This window comes from Carassius auratus, chromosome 49, assembly GCF_003368295.1.
Source record: "Carassius auratus strain Wakin chromosome 49, ASM336829v1, whole genome shotgun sequence".
NCBI lineage: Eukaryota > Metazoa > Chordata > Actinopteri > Cypriniformes > Cyprinidae > Carassius > Carassius auratus.
Genome location: NC_039291.1, coordinates 4,959,513 through 4,975,856, shown reverse-complemented (window position 1 = coordinate 4,975,856; position 16,344 = coordinate 4,959,513). Strand labels below are relative to the sequence as shown.

Here is a 16,344-nt window from a genome sequence, read left to right as displayed (position 1 = left end):
TGCATTGACACAATCTGTATTGTTAAAAGTGATATATATATATATATATATATATATATATATATATATATATATATATATATATATATATATATATATATATATAAGGTAAATGAAGTAGAACCACCACACTAACTGAGCATTCCACCAGCCGATTAATCTGCTAGTTTAGCCTATGCCTTATATAAATGTTTGTAACCTTCAGCATACTAGTTTAGCAGTGCATTAACCATTTAGCCTGTTAGTTCAGCTGAGTTATAATGTAGCCTACCATCTCAGTACTCTGATTAGCCTGCTAGCTTATCCTATAACCTATATATGTAGATGTTCAAATTTAACATTTATCATGATATCTTTACATTCTAGCCCATTTGCCTGCTGGCCTTGACAAATGTCAAGTTATGATTTTATACATATTACATATTTCTGTTTGATCAGGCATTACAAACATATATCTTTAGGGTTCAAGGCAGACTTTATTTAATGGACAGAACCTCACATTGTTCAGAACTGGCTTTATAAATCTATAATGTGCTGGTTTTCAAAGAAAAACACATATAAACTGATGTTTGTGAGCGCATGTTGTGGACCAGAGAAAATATAGATTTTGTTTTTTATTCATTTATTTATTTTGTTAACATTTTCTCAGGGTGTTTATTCTCACAGTTGATCACAGGTGATTCCTTTTGTCTAACACACTGCTTTTAGCCCTGTATGTGTTACATCCTGTTAGAACACTTTCCCAGACTCTGCACTGCTTGGTCCCGGAGACGTCCGTTTCGTTTTGCGTTATTGTGGTCTAAACTGAGAAAGAAAAACGACAAACCTTTGGGCACGACACCTCATCTTCATAGTACCATCTCAAGTTCCTTTGTAGAAAAACTTGGTACCTGATTAGTGAAACTGTCAAATCAGGTTTTGCTACTGAAACCCCCTTGTGTAAGACATGGAGGATGTTTTCAGATGTATGACTTTCACACCAAAAATACTTTGCTCTATATATGTTTCTCAAGAGAAGTGACAGCCCAAGATTACATTTGTACACCTGCTAACTATAAGGACATTGTTTTGACAAATTTAATTTACATGTCGTAAAAATGTTATGTTCAAAATATACTTCATGTAGAAACATCTTAACCAGTAAAAGTAAAAAATACATATTTAATATGACTTAATTAATTTGACTACATTAAATCATACCAACAAAAGTTATTTTATCCGTCAGATCACAACTAACAATGTTGCAATATTCTTACACCAAATCTGCAGTGCTCATCAAGATATACCAGTGATTCATTCGTGAAATCAGTTTGCCCAATTTAACCAAGAGTTGAGTTGAGTAAAGTCCTTTCATTCAGTTTTTGCTTGAGAAGTGCTGTCCCATGACGGGAATAAGCCAGCTATTTGTGAGGGGTTAACGTAAAAGGAACTAAGAAAAACTCAAAGGTCAGGGAAGAAAAAGAGAAAGTGGAAGTAAACAAGGCATAGAGGGTTTGAAAGCCTAACTGGGTTTTTCCAAATTTGTTGTATCTGACTAAAATTGTATTTGGTTAATATCAAAGTGATGCTATAAGACGATCTGCCACATGGAGAAGGTTTTACAAAGGCAGTATCCACATAATCATAAGATTCTGAATAAAATTCCAATTACAATGTAGTGGTTTTGTATGTTGTTTTCAAACACAAAATTAAAGTTTTAGGGGGAACGCAATACTTTGATGACAGAAGGCAAATGTTCTGCAAGCGAATTCAAGTTTTTTGGGGGAATGCAATCATTTTGTGAGGCTCATTGTTTGTGTCCATTATATAGTTTAATTATAGGCTCACAGTGTGACCACTTACTGCCATATAATGCGACAACATGACCAGACTGTTAGATGTGACAGTAAAATGATATTCAATGCTTGGAGATATGTTTAGTTCTAAAGAATGTTCAAAACACACAATTCTGTTATTTTATGATAGTGAAAAGTTAGTCACACCCTCATCATCTAACTTTTATTTTATTTATTTATTTATTTTTCTTTCTTGTTATTTTTGATTCTGTTGTTTTCTCTTCTTCTGTTAAGGTCATGCAAGTCCCTGTATTCCTATGTTAAATTATATTGATTATACAAGCATTACAGGTGAGTTAAAATTTTTGAGTTCAAACAGACATACAAAAAATATATTTGTGATTTGGTCACAATCACAAGCCAGAGGCGACGCGGCAAGGAACCGAAACTCCATCGGTGACAGAGTGGAGCAAAAAAACCTTGGGAGAAACCATGCTCAGTTGGGGGGCCAGTTCTCCTTTGACCAGACGAAACCAGCAGTTCAATTCAAGGCTGCTTCAAAGTCAGATTGTGCAGAAGAATCATCTGTTTCTTGTGGTCTTGTCCTGGTGGTCATCTGAGACAAGGTCTTTACAGGGGATGTGTATCTGGGGCTCTAGTTGTCCTGGTCTCCGCTGTCTTTCAGGGATGTAGAGGTCTTTTCTAGGTGCTGATCCACCATCTGGTCTGGATACGTACTGGATCCGGGTAACTGCAGTGACCCTCTGATCTGGATACAGACTGGATCTGGTGGCTACGGTGACCTCGGAATAAGAGAGAAACAGACTAATATTAGCGTAGATGCCATTCTTCTAATGATGAAGCAAGTACATTGGGTGTTATGGGAAGTGTTCCCAGTTCCGGTTAACCTAATTAATGCAGCCTAAAAATCCTTTAACGGATTTGGATATTAAAAGCATATTAGTATGTTATGTGTAAGCCAGGTTAAAGAGATGGGTCTTTAATCTGGATTTAAACCGCAAGAGTGTGTCTTCCTCCCGAACAATGTTAGGCAGGTTATTCCAGAGTTTAGGCGCCAGATAGGAAAAGGATCTGCTGCCCGCAAATGATTTTGATATTCTAGGTATTGCCTGAGTTTTGAGAACGTAGCAGACGTAGAGGATTATAATGTAAAAGGAGCTCATTCAAATACTGAGGTGCTAAACCATTCAGGGCTTTATAAGTAATAAGCAATATTTTAAAATCTATACGATGTTTGATCGGGAGCCAGTGCAAGTGTTGACAGGACCGCGCTAATATGGTCATACTTCCTGGTTCTACTGTAGAAAGAACTCTTGATGCTGCATTTTGGACTAGCTGTAGTTGTTTACTAAGTGTGCAGAACAACCACCCAATAAAGCATTACAATAATCTAACCTTGAGGTCATAAATGCAAAGATTAACATTTCTGCATTTAACATTGAGAGCATAGGCCATAATTTAGATATATTTTTGACATGGAAAAATGCAGTTTAACAAATGCTAGAAACGTGGCTTTCTAAGGAAAGATTGTGATCAAATAGCACACCCAGGTTCCTAACTGATGACGAAGAATTGACAGAGCAACCATCAAGTCTTAGACAGTTTTGTAGGTAATTACATGCATAGTTTTTAGTTTTTAGCAGTGAAAAATTACTCCTCATCCAGTTTTTATGCATACCAGTAGTTTTCAAATTGGAGTGTTTCACCGGGCCGCGAAGAAATATAGAGCTGAGTATCATCAGCATAACAGTGAAAGCTAACACCATGTTTCCTGATGATATCTCCCAAGGGTAACATATAAAGCGTGAAGAGTAGCACCCTAGTACTGAGCCTTGAGGTACTCCATACTGCACTTGTGATTGATATGATACATCTTCATTCACTGCAACGAACTGATGGCAGTCATATAAGTATGATTTAAACCATGCTAATGCACTTCCATTAATGCCAACAAAGTGTTCAAGTCTATGCAAAAGAATGTTGTGGTCAATTGTGTCAAATGCAGCACTAAGATCCAATGAAACTAATAGAGAGATACAACTACGATCAGATGATAAGAGCAGGTCATTTGTAACTCTAAGGAGAGCAGTCTCATTACTATGATACGGTCTAAATCCTATCTGTAAATCCTCACATATACCATTTTTCTCTAAGAAGGAATATAATTGTGAGGATACCACCTTTTCTAGTAATCAAATATGGTTACACTGTCAGTTTATACTTTTGTCAATTAAATTATCATTTACCCTTTTGTTTATTCCGTTGTTACCCTTGTTGTGTTTAATGTACCAAGTCTTGTATTTTATGTGTGAGTGTTTATTTATTTATTTATCACAGTCACACATGTTCATGCAATGTTATCGAGAGTATTTCTCCACATAAGTGTTGACTAACTCAAAACAGTAGAAATATTCAGAAATGTCATGCAAGTTGGCACCTTCATTTTAATGTTTATTAAGCACTTCTATTAACTTTTTCTTACAATGCATAGTGAAAGCAACAATAAGCCAGAGGGTTTCATCTTTTTACTCATAACAACCCACATCTCCACAAAGCAGCTTCAATCATTTTAGAGAGGACAGATACAGTTCAGAGCAGAAGGCAATGGATATCTACAGACTCCACCCAAAATGGATTTTTTTTTTTTATTTGTACATCGTAGATGCAGAACTGTCAAATGCATGGGCTGACGTGACTATTCTCAGACACGTGACTTTGTTTGTTTCTTATAACTAGTTCAAGTCAGTGGGGGGAAGCTTATTCATCATTGAACTGTTGTTATACTTTTGGTTATCTGTTGTGACTCCTGAGAGACAGAACATGGATGTCTTTACAACCTCAGACTGTAAGTATCACAATTCATGAAAATTTTTATTACATTTAATATGACCATGTAAACAATAAACAACCTTTTGAAAGACTGGAATTATAAATTAATAGGTATATTAGTCATCATGCAAGGCTATTTTTTGGGAAATGTTATTAACTGTTAACTGCTTTAGTCCTCTAAGTTCACTGTAAGTTGATTGAATAAAGTAACAAAAATAACTCTGTCTGTGTTTACCTGAATGATTTCGGGCTTACAGCAAGAATATAAATATGTGTTTTTATTTATTTATTTTTTTGAAAGGCTTTGAGACTCTTCATCACAGTTTCATGTTGCTGCTCTCTTCCATATAATATTTTGCACTAATCACAAGTTTTGTCTCTTAATAGATGAAAGTGATACTTTTAATTTCACACATTCGACAGACTCGGTGAGTATTATTATATTTATAAATAAAATTATACTCTGTGAAGTCCAAATTTTTGGTTTAAAAGTCTTCTGTGTTGCATATTATAATTTTTTAGTATATAGTATACTATGTAGTCACATTTTACATTAGTAACACCTTTAACTTATAAGTTCTGAAATACATCATCATGCTTTTTGTCATAACACAATCGTTCAAGTCAACATTAAATGCTGCCCACAGCAAATCTTAGTAAGTCAGTAAGCAGTTAAGTTCTGTTTCTGTATACTTGTTTGGACATAAAATGTCTTTTTCTGAAAATGTATTTTCAGTCAAGTAAAACTGCTTATCTTTATCTTCAAATCTCATGCACCTCTTGGTTTAAGATCATACAGACAGATTTCACTGTTTCCACCTTTTTTCTTATTTACTACACAAAGAAAAGATTTTCCACTGTGTGTGTCACATATCCTTTATCTGTCATGTATGTATGTCAGTATGGAACAGCATTTAGTATTTTACATGCTCCAAAGGGGGTCTGAGTATGAAGGCCCGGGGGTGGGGGGTTGACACTCTATCTGTTTGTGCACATTTTAAAAAGGGTTGAAAGAGGATGTGGATGCGGTGTACTTGTGTGGTTTCTCCACTAGAGACACCTGCATCTGAGCTAAGCTGTGGAACATTTCATAAATTTAGATTGTCAGAGCTCGCTGGGGCATGATGTCACACAGAGTCACACTTCACTGATCAACTGGATTACAGCTCCAAAATGGCGAGAGACTGTTGTACCACTGCAGACAGGAAGTGGTTGTCAATTGAGTAGAAGATTGTCTGAAAAGACAAAATGTGGGAAACAAACTTTTAAATTTCATAGTCAGCATTTTGAAAAGTGAGAATCTAATTTCAGTGAAATTAAATCATCAAACTGCCATGGTATGCAGAATTTAAATTACAAACTAGTAATATAATTTAAAGGAATATTTAATCCAACAATTACTTTCTCAACCTCATTTTGTTCCACCACCCCATGATTGAATGAAGTGAAGGAAAAATAAAGAAAAAAGGAGTAGAAGGGGAGGCGGATGGGATGGCAGAAGAATTGTTGCTGGGATGGTGCAATGACAGCCGCTTACATGCGTTCATAACTATGATTGACAGGACTAAATGATTAGGCTCCTCCAAAACCTATGTTTGGAACTTCATCTTATGAAGCCATATAACTGTATGTATGGCAACTTTAGACATGACACATTAGTTTTGATGGCAATAACATTGCAATGTCAATGGATGGACTTCTCTGTGATGTGAGAATCCCAATTCTACCCCTTAGCCCCTGCCCTTTCCCCTACCCCTCCATTCACGCGTTCACGTGCAGGGGTTGGGTAGAGGTCTTCACTGTGCACCCGAGACCCGTCGATCCAGAGTTAAAGCTCCCGTTTTTTGCGCTTTTTTGAAGCTTTGATTGTGTTTACAGTGTGCAATATAACATGTGTTCATGTTTCGCGTGTAAAAAAACACAGTATTTTTCAAAAAATTCACCTATCTGTATGCCGCTGTTTTTACTGTCATAAAAACGGGCTGATGATTTCCTTGTTCTATAAAGTCCCTCCTTCAAAAATACGTAACAAGTTCTGATTGGGCCAGCGGTTCATGTGTTATGATTCGACACCAGCTTAAAAGCAGGCTGACCTCCTGGTAATGCGATTGGACTCGTTTTGAAGTAGTTTTGAGAAGCAAGAGGGCAGGAGCATGTGCTGGAGATGTACTTATAATCACAGGAGCGTTTTTATTGACAAGATGAGCATGAAAATCGCATCTGTTTTTTTTGCACAGCCCTAACATTTAGTTTACAAAGCTAAACAGCGTTGCCCTTTGTGTAGTAAGTTACAGAAACTGTTAAACGCACCAACTTAAATAATAAAATACACATAAATAATGGTCCTTAAACAACGCCTTCTCCAGACAAAGAGAGAACTACTCCATCTTTCAAGAATAATCTTTGTGCGAATCCGGCATTAAACTGATTGAGATTGAGGAAGTTGTCCTCGGCAAGCTGTCCTCAGTAAAATGTGCTGCACATGTGGATTATAATTTTCGGGAACCGAGTTAAACATAAATTGTTAACATTAATCTCCAAGTACAGCGTCCCTGGGAAGCCCAAACAAAGATGATTGGACTCCGAGATGAAAATATCAGCGTTTCAACGACATGGCAAACACAAATGCACCTCTTCCTTCTTCTCCGTCGGAGCACAACAAGGCCACGCCCCCCTTTTTGTGAATTCATGTGGGCGGAGGTTAGTCAAAAAACAGTTTTTTGTAGGCGAATTCTGTTAAATAAAATATCTCGCTTGACATTGAACTTTGAGCTTTAGAATTTTACAGATATTATTTATACTCTAACAACAACATTACACACTAACTAAAGTTTAAAACATGGGATCACGAAGAAGGGGACCTTTAATGCAAGTGCACGCACGGGAATAATGCTTGCAGACTTGACACACTCATATTTAATATATTTCAAATCAGCAACACAATCTGAGGTGAACTGTCACATGAATGTTTTCTACGATGCTCAAATTGCATTAAAGCATATTTTAGGTTGATACAGCTAGCACACATGTGCAGTCCCGAGCGTGTTTCATGTTTCTATGGCAACCAGTGAGGGACACTTCGACTGCCAAACCGCGCTTTACATTTTCTCCCATTTTTATAATAATATAAATTAACCGTTTAATCTTAAAGTTTTGTTTGTTTAGATTTAGACTCGACGCAGAGCAGAGAGAACAGAGATGTTAGCAAATAAATAACGTCAGCGGCCATGGCACTGAACGAGCAATTGTTATTATAGTTTAAAAGGTCAAACAGTCGAAGTTATTATGCGAGTTTACTCGAGTTAAAATGTACATGTGCATGTCACCGTGACATCAAGTGGACTTTTGAAGTTGAAATAATGAGTGGATTAAGCTTGGACTTGGAATGACAAGAGGAATAACATGGATAACTTTCTTGTTGGAGGATTGTAATGTATCACAGGCAGTCAGGTACAAGGAAGAGAGACTACGGCTCCTTTAATTAGGTAAGACAAAAAGCGGTATTTTTCACAATTTATAGGATTATTGACTTGTAATAACAATTAAAGGTGGAATATGTGACAATCGGGTCCAGTCAGGTCTGTGCCTTCCCGGCGGGTTCGGGTCCATGTTTCAAATAATATACGGGTCCGATTTTTGGACCTGTGAAGACCTCTAGGGTAGGGGTGTCTAAATTTTCTTTTGATTGGAGAGGTAGGGGTGAGGGGAAGGGCCAGATAGCCCTTCAAACAAAGATTTTTTGGGACCACACTTCTAACGAAGGGTTATGAATTATCTCGGCAACATGGCTGCTACAGCAAACAAAAATAAACATTAATGTAATCTTTTTTTGGCATAAATAAAGATTTTAATGAAAAGTAATAATTTGTTTTAAGTTACATTCAATTGTGAGGTCATGTTACTCAAATAAATGTTTGCAAAAAATCGCTAATATTTGCTAACGTCATATCATTACAGACTGCATGATAGTGTCACAGCATATGTCTTATCAGTGTGATAACTGCCATTGACATTGATGGGGGCTAATCCCCCCAATAATTAGAAATCGCTAAACCATTTTCTCAAATATTGCCTTTCCGAGAGAGATAGACAGAGAGAGAGAGAGAGAGAGAGAAAGAGAAATGGAAGTTGCGTGTAGGCTATTCGCGTCTGTGCAATTGAGTTGACTTAAAAACAGCGATTGTATTCTCTCGTAGCTGGAAAATATAATGTAGCGATTCATTATTTATAACTGTATTTATAACTGTATTTAATAAAAGTCGTGGGGCAACGTTGACAAGTTTATTTTCTCCTGGATGTGTGTGCTGCGTGATTTCCGATATGTGTGTGTGTCAGTAAGCAGCTCATTAATACAGAACGATGATTAAAGGCTCTAATGCACACCAGCACACCAGTACATGTGTGTATTTTAGGAGCTAGATGACGAATGATGACGTGTGACGGCATAGTAGTGGTTTTGGGAGATTTGGACTGTCAAACTCCAATATGTAATAATATAAAAATATCAATCCTTAGGGGAATATTGTCTCCCCTACCACTGAACACTCTGTTTCAAGGGACAAGGGGAAGGGGTAGGCGGAGGGGTAGGGGAAGGGGAAGGGGCATATAATAGAATTGGGATTGGGCCTTAATCTTGAGAAAACTTGCACAACATTTTTTTACAGAATATAGTGCAAATGTCATATGGACATTTTATGATATTTTTATATTATTACATATTGGAGTTTGACAGTCCAAATCTCCCAAAACTTTCATTACATGGAAAACAGGCCAGTATGTTCCTTAAAACTTCTCATTTTTTGCTCCATGGAAGAAATAACATTCCTTCATTTGATTGGTACATTTGGTTTTCAAGAAATACATTTATAAATCAAATGAAATGGTAATTGCACAGAATTTGAAGTGACTAAACATTTCACATTTTTGCCATTTCAGACAACTGATACTGATGACTATGGATTGGACCTGGGTGGATTATGTAACAAAGAGATGGTGCGACAGTTCAGTAAAACCTTCGAGCCCCCTCTTTACTGGATCATCTTTGTTGTGGGGTCTTTGGGCAACTTACTTGTTGTCTGCATCTTCACAACTGTGCGTAACCGCCTCAAGACCATGACTGATGTGTACCTGCTGAACCTGGCAGTGGCTGATCTTCTGTTCCTAGGCACATTGCCCTTCTGGGCAACAAATGCTGCTCAGGGCTGGGTGTTCAACCAGGCCATTTGCAAAGGAGTTTCTGCGGTCTACAAAATCAACTTCTTTGCTAGCATGCTCTTACTCACCTGCATTAGTGTGGACCGCTACATTGCTATCGTTCATGTAACCGAAGCACACAACTACAAAAACAAACGAATGCTGTATAGTAAGATAACTTGTGTTTTTGTGTGGCTTGCCTCTTGCCTCTTAGCTCTACCAGAATTTATTTTCGCTAAAGTAAAAAACATTGACTCCCAGAGCACTTCCTGTGTCATGGTGTACTCGATCACAGACAACAACCGTACCAAAGTCTTGGTGTTAGCTTTACAGATCTGTGTCGGCTTCCTACTACCATTGCTTGTCATTGTATTGTGTTACTCAGTCATTATTCGTAAACTAATGCAAGCTCGAAGCTTTGAAAAACACAAGGCTCTAAGGGTCATCTTTGCAGTTGTGGCCGCTTTTGTTCTCTCACAGCTGCCATTCAATGGATATCTGATTATAGAAGCAGGCCAAGCCAACAATGCCACAATAACAAACTGTGAAGTCATGCAAAGCTTAGATATGGCTGGGCAAATTGTGAAGTGTCTTGCCTACACACACTGTTGTCTGAATCCCATCCTTTATGTATTTATTGGTGTTCGCTTTCGGAAGGATCTTTTCAGCCTGCTTCAGCGCATGTCCTGTGGCCTGGGAATGGTAGACAACGGCAAACTGCAACACGTTCCCAAGAGGCCCTCTGTTATGTCTGACACCGATACCACCCCTGTTTTTTCTTTATAGAATAGCCTACAGTATTGACAACCTTTTAAAAAACTTTACATCTTCAGAGTGTGTCATGTTTAGAGTTATAGATCCTTATAACTGCAAATATTTTTGGTCAAGGCCTTTGAAATGTGCTTTATGATAGTATTCATTTATAGTTCTCTGGCAGTACGTGATGGGAGATTATGAAGATTTGTAAGCATTTACCACCTTTTTGGGAAGGATGATTCCAGTTAAGGCAGTGTAATGTATGCGTATAGGTTCTATTATGATTTTCATACTTTTCTAGTAAACATGTTGCAAAAATATTGTAAAGTGTAAATAGATTTATAATATGTTGTATAATGGATTTAGTTTTGTATTATAAAATAAAATAAAACTGACTTTTTTCTTGAGTTCTTATTTTCTTTTCATAAATGTACAGTTATGTACACAATTACAGCTTGTGGTTGATTGTGAAATAAATTTCTACATTATTATTTCAGTCTGTGTTTAGATCATAGATTAAAAAAGTAAAGTTATCATTTATATTTAGTAGCAGATGTAAGTGAATGATAAATATTTAGTAGCAGATGTAAGTGAAAGATGTAAGTGAATGAGAAAGATGTTGACTACTGTATATCATTGATTACCTCCAAGTCTTGTTTTTGTCTAAACCCCAGCAGAAGCCACATGGTGTTTTTATCAGTGTGTAATGTATTTTCTGTAGCAAAAGAAAAGTTTATGAATGTGGCTTCTATGCACTGCCATGATTTTACTATGACTGTTATAGCTGGTGTTGATTGAGGAAATGCTGAATAATTGTGGTAATAATGGTATAACGGTGTGACAGATTTAGATGGTATTAGATACAGAATTAGACCATGCATGCAGAGTCAACTGCAATGACATCAGCTGTCGCAACAGTAGTACGGAGTTATGCAAATGCAGGAAAAAGCTGACAACATTAATGGCACAAATATTTATAAATTGTTTCAGAATTGCAGATTGATTGTTTTTGTCTTCACAACAAGCAACATTCTTATATCATGTTACAAGACTTACAATGCATGTATATAGTATAAAACCGTATAAAATATACAGGTCATCATGAATCTTAAAATAACACACACGCACACACACACACACACACAGTTGCAATTTATATATCAATAATATTAATTCACTACATTCATTGCAAATTTTTTTTTTTTTTGAAAATGTGGTTGTGTGTTTTTCTTTGTGGTATTGATAAGGTTATTTTTCCAAAGCATGAGACAAACAGGTATGATGTTATTGAGGTTTAGAGGGTTTAGAGAGAGGCTGTACCTGCAGCCTTCAGGTGAGACCACAGCTTCAACACTAACATCTATCCGTCTTTTCTCTCTCCCTCACACTCCACTGTCTTTCTCTCACTCACTTTCTATCTCTCTCTCTCTGCTTCACTTACTTCGCACGACAGGAAACTATCAATCATGTCAACAATGTTCTGTATGCATGAAAATGCTATATCTATGCTCCTGGGCTAACACTGTACGGACTATATGTAGTGAATAACTGAAAGATTGGAACCTTTCTTGAAATACCAACTCAAAAAGTTAGAAAGTTTTGGAAAATGACTCAAATTCTTTATAAAGTAAGTGTCACCAAGATATGTAAAAGTGAAAAAAATGAGAATTGTGTACACTAGACATGCTAATTGACCACTCGCCTATAGACCATCCACTCAAAGAATAAAAGAAAGTAGTTTAAAGTGGATAAAATAGATCCAAAACCCATCTTAATACCAGGTGTAAACAGGATAACTTGGATAACTTTGTCATTATGAAACAATAGCCCACATAGTCATATGTACCTTCCCCAATTAAAGCTTTCCAGTGGCCCAGGTATTTAATTCATTCATTCATTCATTCTTAATAATTAAAATATGTGAATAATTTTTTTTTCTTTATATCACAAACATTAAACATTTCCCTTTGTTTTTCTTTTGAGTTAGCAAGCCAACAGCTCAGTCTAGTATATTGTAATTGGTTTAGAAGACCTATTTTGTTAGCCTACAGCCTTTCATTAGGAGTTTAGAGCAGGAGCATAACAACCGTCTTGGGGGGAAAATTTTACCACGGTTTCAGTTTTGTATTTTCGGTCTCTTGCATAGAATTAAAACAAGCTATCCTTAATTAGTGCTTTTGACACTGTCCCTTTCCATTAAAGGGGTAATATGATGTGATTTAATTTTTTCCCCTTTCTCTTTGGAGTGTAACATGAAGAAGATCTGTAAAGTTGCAAAGACTAAATTCTCAAATCCAAAGAGATATCCTTTATAAACGGCTGATTCTAACATACCCCGACATCCATATCACGATGTGGGAAGATTTGCATAATACTGCCCAAATTATCACACAAAAAAGAGAGAAGGTGGACATTTTATTCTCGTTTTACTATCGTTGTTGCCGCCACCACCATGTTGTGGAACAGAGTATGTGAGCGGAGTGAAGCAACAAGTGGTTAAAACCATAGTTTTAACTTGGTTTATTTGAACTTTACGATTACTCCATATTAAATGACTGCTTAACTCACTTAGCTTTCTCTGTGGGTAGTTATTTCAGAAACAGAAAGAATATGCTGTAACTTTTAAGTTTTTTCTTCATTTCAGAATTTATGTGCACAGTCAGTCTGTGCGATCTTGTGTGCTGTATCCGTGTGCAGCAATGTAGCAGCACATTAGTTTCGAGCGAAGATTAACAAACTACAATTTACAACATGCTTTAACCTCCCGCACTTGTCCATCACCATTTTAACCTTCACATGTGATCCACATATATGTCAAGCTAACTAATTATTCTTAATGAGTGAGTTGGCATAATTTCAGCTTTTGATAGAGTGGTAGCAGAGTATTCTCAGAGTGAGTGAAAACCTTGATGGTATGACTTTCAAAAAATCCACTCCTAGCTCCAGGCAAAATCATGCCGCTCCACTCCTCTCTCCGCTTCCACTCTGCTGCGCTCACACACTCTGTTATGGAAACACTGTTTGTTTCATTGTGAAAGCAAAACTACTTTGTTTGGCCTTCCAAAAGAGGATGATATCCACTTTGTCATGCCTAGAGATGATCCGTGCTGAAATACATACATTTCGCGCTGTGGATTGCCGGATCGGCTTTACCATGGAAGAAGCAGAGTCCAGCCTGGGGTCATCACACGTTGTGGCAACAAGCCCTCAAGCCTGCAGCCTCTCACTCAAGCCTGCCTCGACTCACTGCAGCCCACCACCGCTCACTCAAGCTGGCCCCCGCTCACTCTAGCATGCTTCTGCTCACTCTAGTCTGCCATGTGTGACTCTGTGTTTCATTGTAAAAGACTACTTTGTTTTGCTTTCCAAAAGAGGACACGACTAGAAATCAGTGGTTAAGTTGTATTTACAACAAATATTCAGATGTGTACAACGCATTTTTTGGAGGACTGTTTCCTGATCCTGAGAGAGTAGACTACAATGCTACCTGTTCTGACTCACAGACTGTAAGTACATTGAATTTTTGAATATTTTTCCATTGACAAATCAATCACAGAACACCTCGCTTTTCATACTGATGGGCTTTGTAAAAATCGACATGTTTCAGAAAGGTGGGGCATAGAGGAGAAACAATAAATTCCAGTATGTGGAAAATGATGTTTTTTTTTTAACCTTAAACCGTATAAACAAATTTCATTACACTACATAAACAAAATAATGTTATTATTAGGAACATCATATTACCCATGGTATTGTTAATTTGGGAGTCACACTTGTGGAAATTTGCTACTGCCAATACATCCACTACATGCTGTTGTGCGCATGTAAGAAATGTTGCTGCTGCCAATTTAACATACATGAAATGACACTTTTTTTAAAGAGACAGTTCTGAAAAAAAAGATGCTTTTAATCTTGATCTTATCCTGCAGTAATGTATATATCCCAAACACCAATAGAAACAAATGATTCCAAAATCTCCCGGGTAGTATGCCTTTCAATACAGGAAAAGCATAAAATAGGAGAATTGCTCTACTTTCCAGAACTTCCTTTCATTCACTGATATTGGTGTCAGTTATCTTAACGAGGGGGGGGGGGGGGGTTATTTTGCTAGACGCATATCAACCTCTTCTATCTGTTTGCCAATGTACCAGGTGGCTTCAATGTTTGTTGAATCAAACCACAATGTGGATAGTTGCCAAGTGACTGCAAGGCACACGTGTTGATATTCAGGAATGAAACGGAGATGGCCCTTTGACACTGGGTCATTATCTGAAGCTGACATTGCATGACTAAAATTATCTCTTTCAATTCAAAGTGGGGGTTCAGGTTAATCATTTAGATAGGACTTACCACCTTTGTAATAACAAAATACACAACCATATAAACCATTAAATTGCTTTGTGTTATGAAGCATCGGAAGTGACATCAAATCAGAGCTACAAACCACTACAAATACTTAAGAAACATGCCAGTTTCCATGTGTATCTTGCCAGTCAACACCTTAAGTCTCTAATAAAAAGGCTTCTTTAAAGGGGTCATATGATGCTTTTTTAAAGATCATGATTTTGTCTATTTGGTGTAACAGAATATGTTGACATGCTTTAATGTAAAAAACAAACAAACAAACAAACAAACAAACAAAAAAAAACATTATTTTTGAGATACTGTACATTTATTGTAGGTCCTTTATGCCCTGCATCTCTAAAATGTGTTGTTTCTTACAAAGTCCCTCCTTCTGAGAAGTACAGTCTGCTCTTATAGGCCAAACCTGCAAGCACTTGTCAAAAATGTAACTCCCCTTTCCATAACCGCGCGCACACATACACACACACACAAAGTGCAAAACTCTGCATTTGAACAGTTAATAGCAAAGACAAGTCAGATCTGGAGGGGTCATCCAAGCAGGAAGTCAACACTCACCCTCCAAGTATCGTAATCAGGTTGGTTAGGGGGTCTGGGGATTTTTCCTTTGAATGATCGCAGACGCACAGGGATATATTGAGTTGATATAGCATCAGTAGTCTGCACAACATGCTCAACCATAAGCACTGAATTTGCCCCATTAGTTTTGGTCAGGTTTGGCTCCTTGCATTGTTGAACATTCGGAAAGAACACTTGATCTGCAGATGGATTCAAAATTCAAGATTTTTATTCGTCACATACAGGAATATATAGAGCATATATAACCAGCAGTGAAATGTGAGTCAGGTCCGCTCCATGGACAGTGCATTTATTAAAGAATACAACACAGATGAAAATATACATGAATATAGCTATGAAATAATGAAATAAAAGTACACAATAAAAATATAAGAATAAAATATAAAAAAGATGTATACAGTAGAATTAAATTTAGAATAGAAAATAATGTCCATGAAAGTACACTGTAGTCATAAATATTAAGATACACAAGAATGTACAAGAGGCAAATGTGCAAACAGGGTGACACTATCATTGTGTCATTGTGAGGTAGAGAATGATGAATATCTTACTGATTAAGTGAATATTAAGTGGAGACAAAGAAAAATAAGTAAATAAACAGACACCTCGGCAATTGAATCGCCATTAGCTAGTAAAAATTTTTGTTTACTCGCCAGACTGATATACTATATATATATATATATATATATATATATATATATATATATATATATATATATGATATTGCTGATTGCTGACTGATGTTAGGAGTGTACTTTCAAGAATTTAAAAAGCTGTGCTGTGCAAGTAAACAAAATGGCACAGCTTTTTAAATTCTTGAAAGTACACT

The 16,344-nt window shown here is 36.8% G+C and overlaps 1 protein-coding gene across 1 annotated transcript; it reads left to right on the top strand.

The window, feature by feature from the left end:
- Window positions 1-4,423: 4,423 nt before the first annotated feature.
- ccr9b (chemokine (C-C motif) receptor 9b) lies at window positions 4,424-10,973 on the top strand. Its single transcript, XM_026237670.1, has 3 exons — window positions 4,424-4,641; window positions 5,013-5,053; window positions 9,561-10,973. The coding sequence occupies exons 1-3, from the start codon at window positions 4,617-4,619 to the stop codon at window positions 10,602-10,604; spliced, it is 1,110 nt and encodes a 369-aa protein (XP_026093455.1). The 5' UTR covers window positions 4,424-4,616; the 3' UTR covers window positions 10,605-10,973.
- The last annotated feature ends 5,371 nt before the right edge of the window (window positions 10,974-16,344 follow it).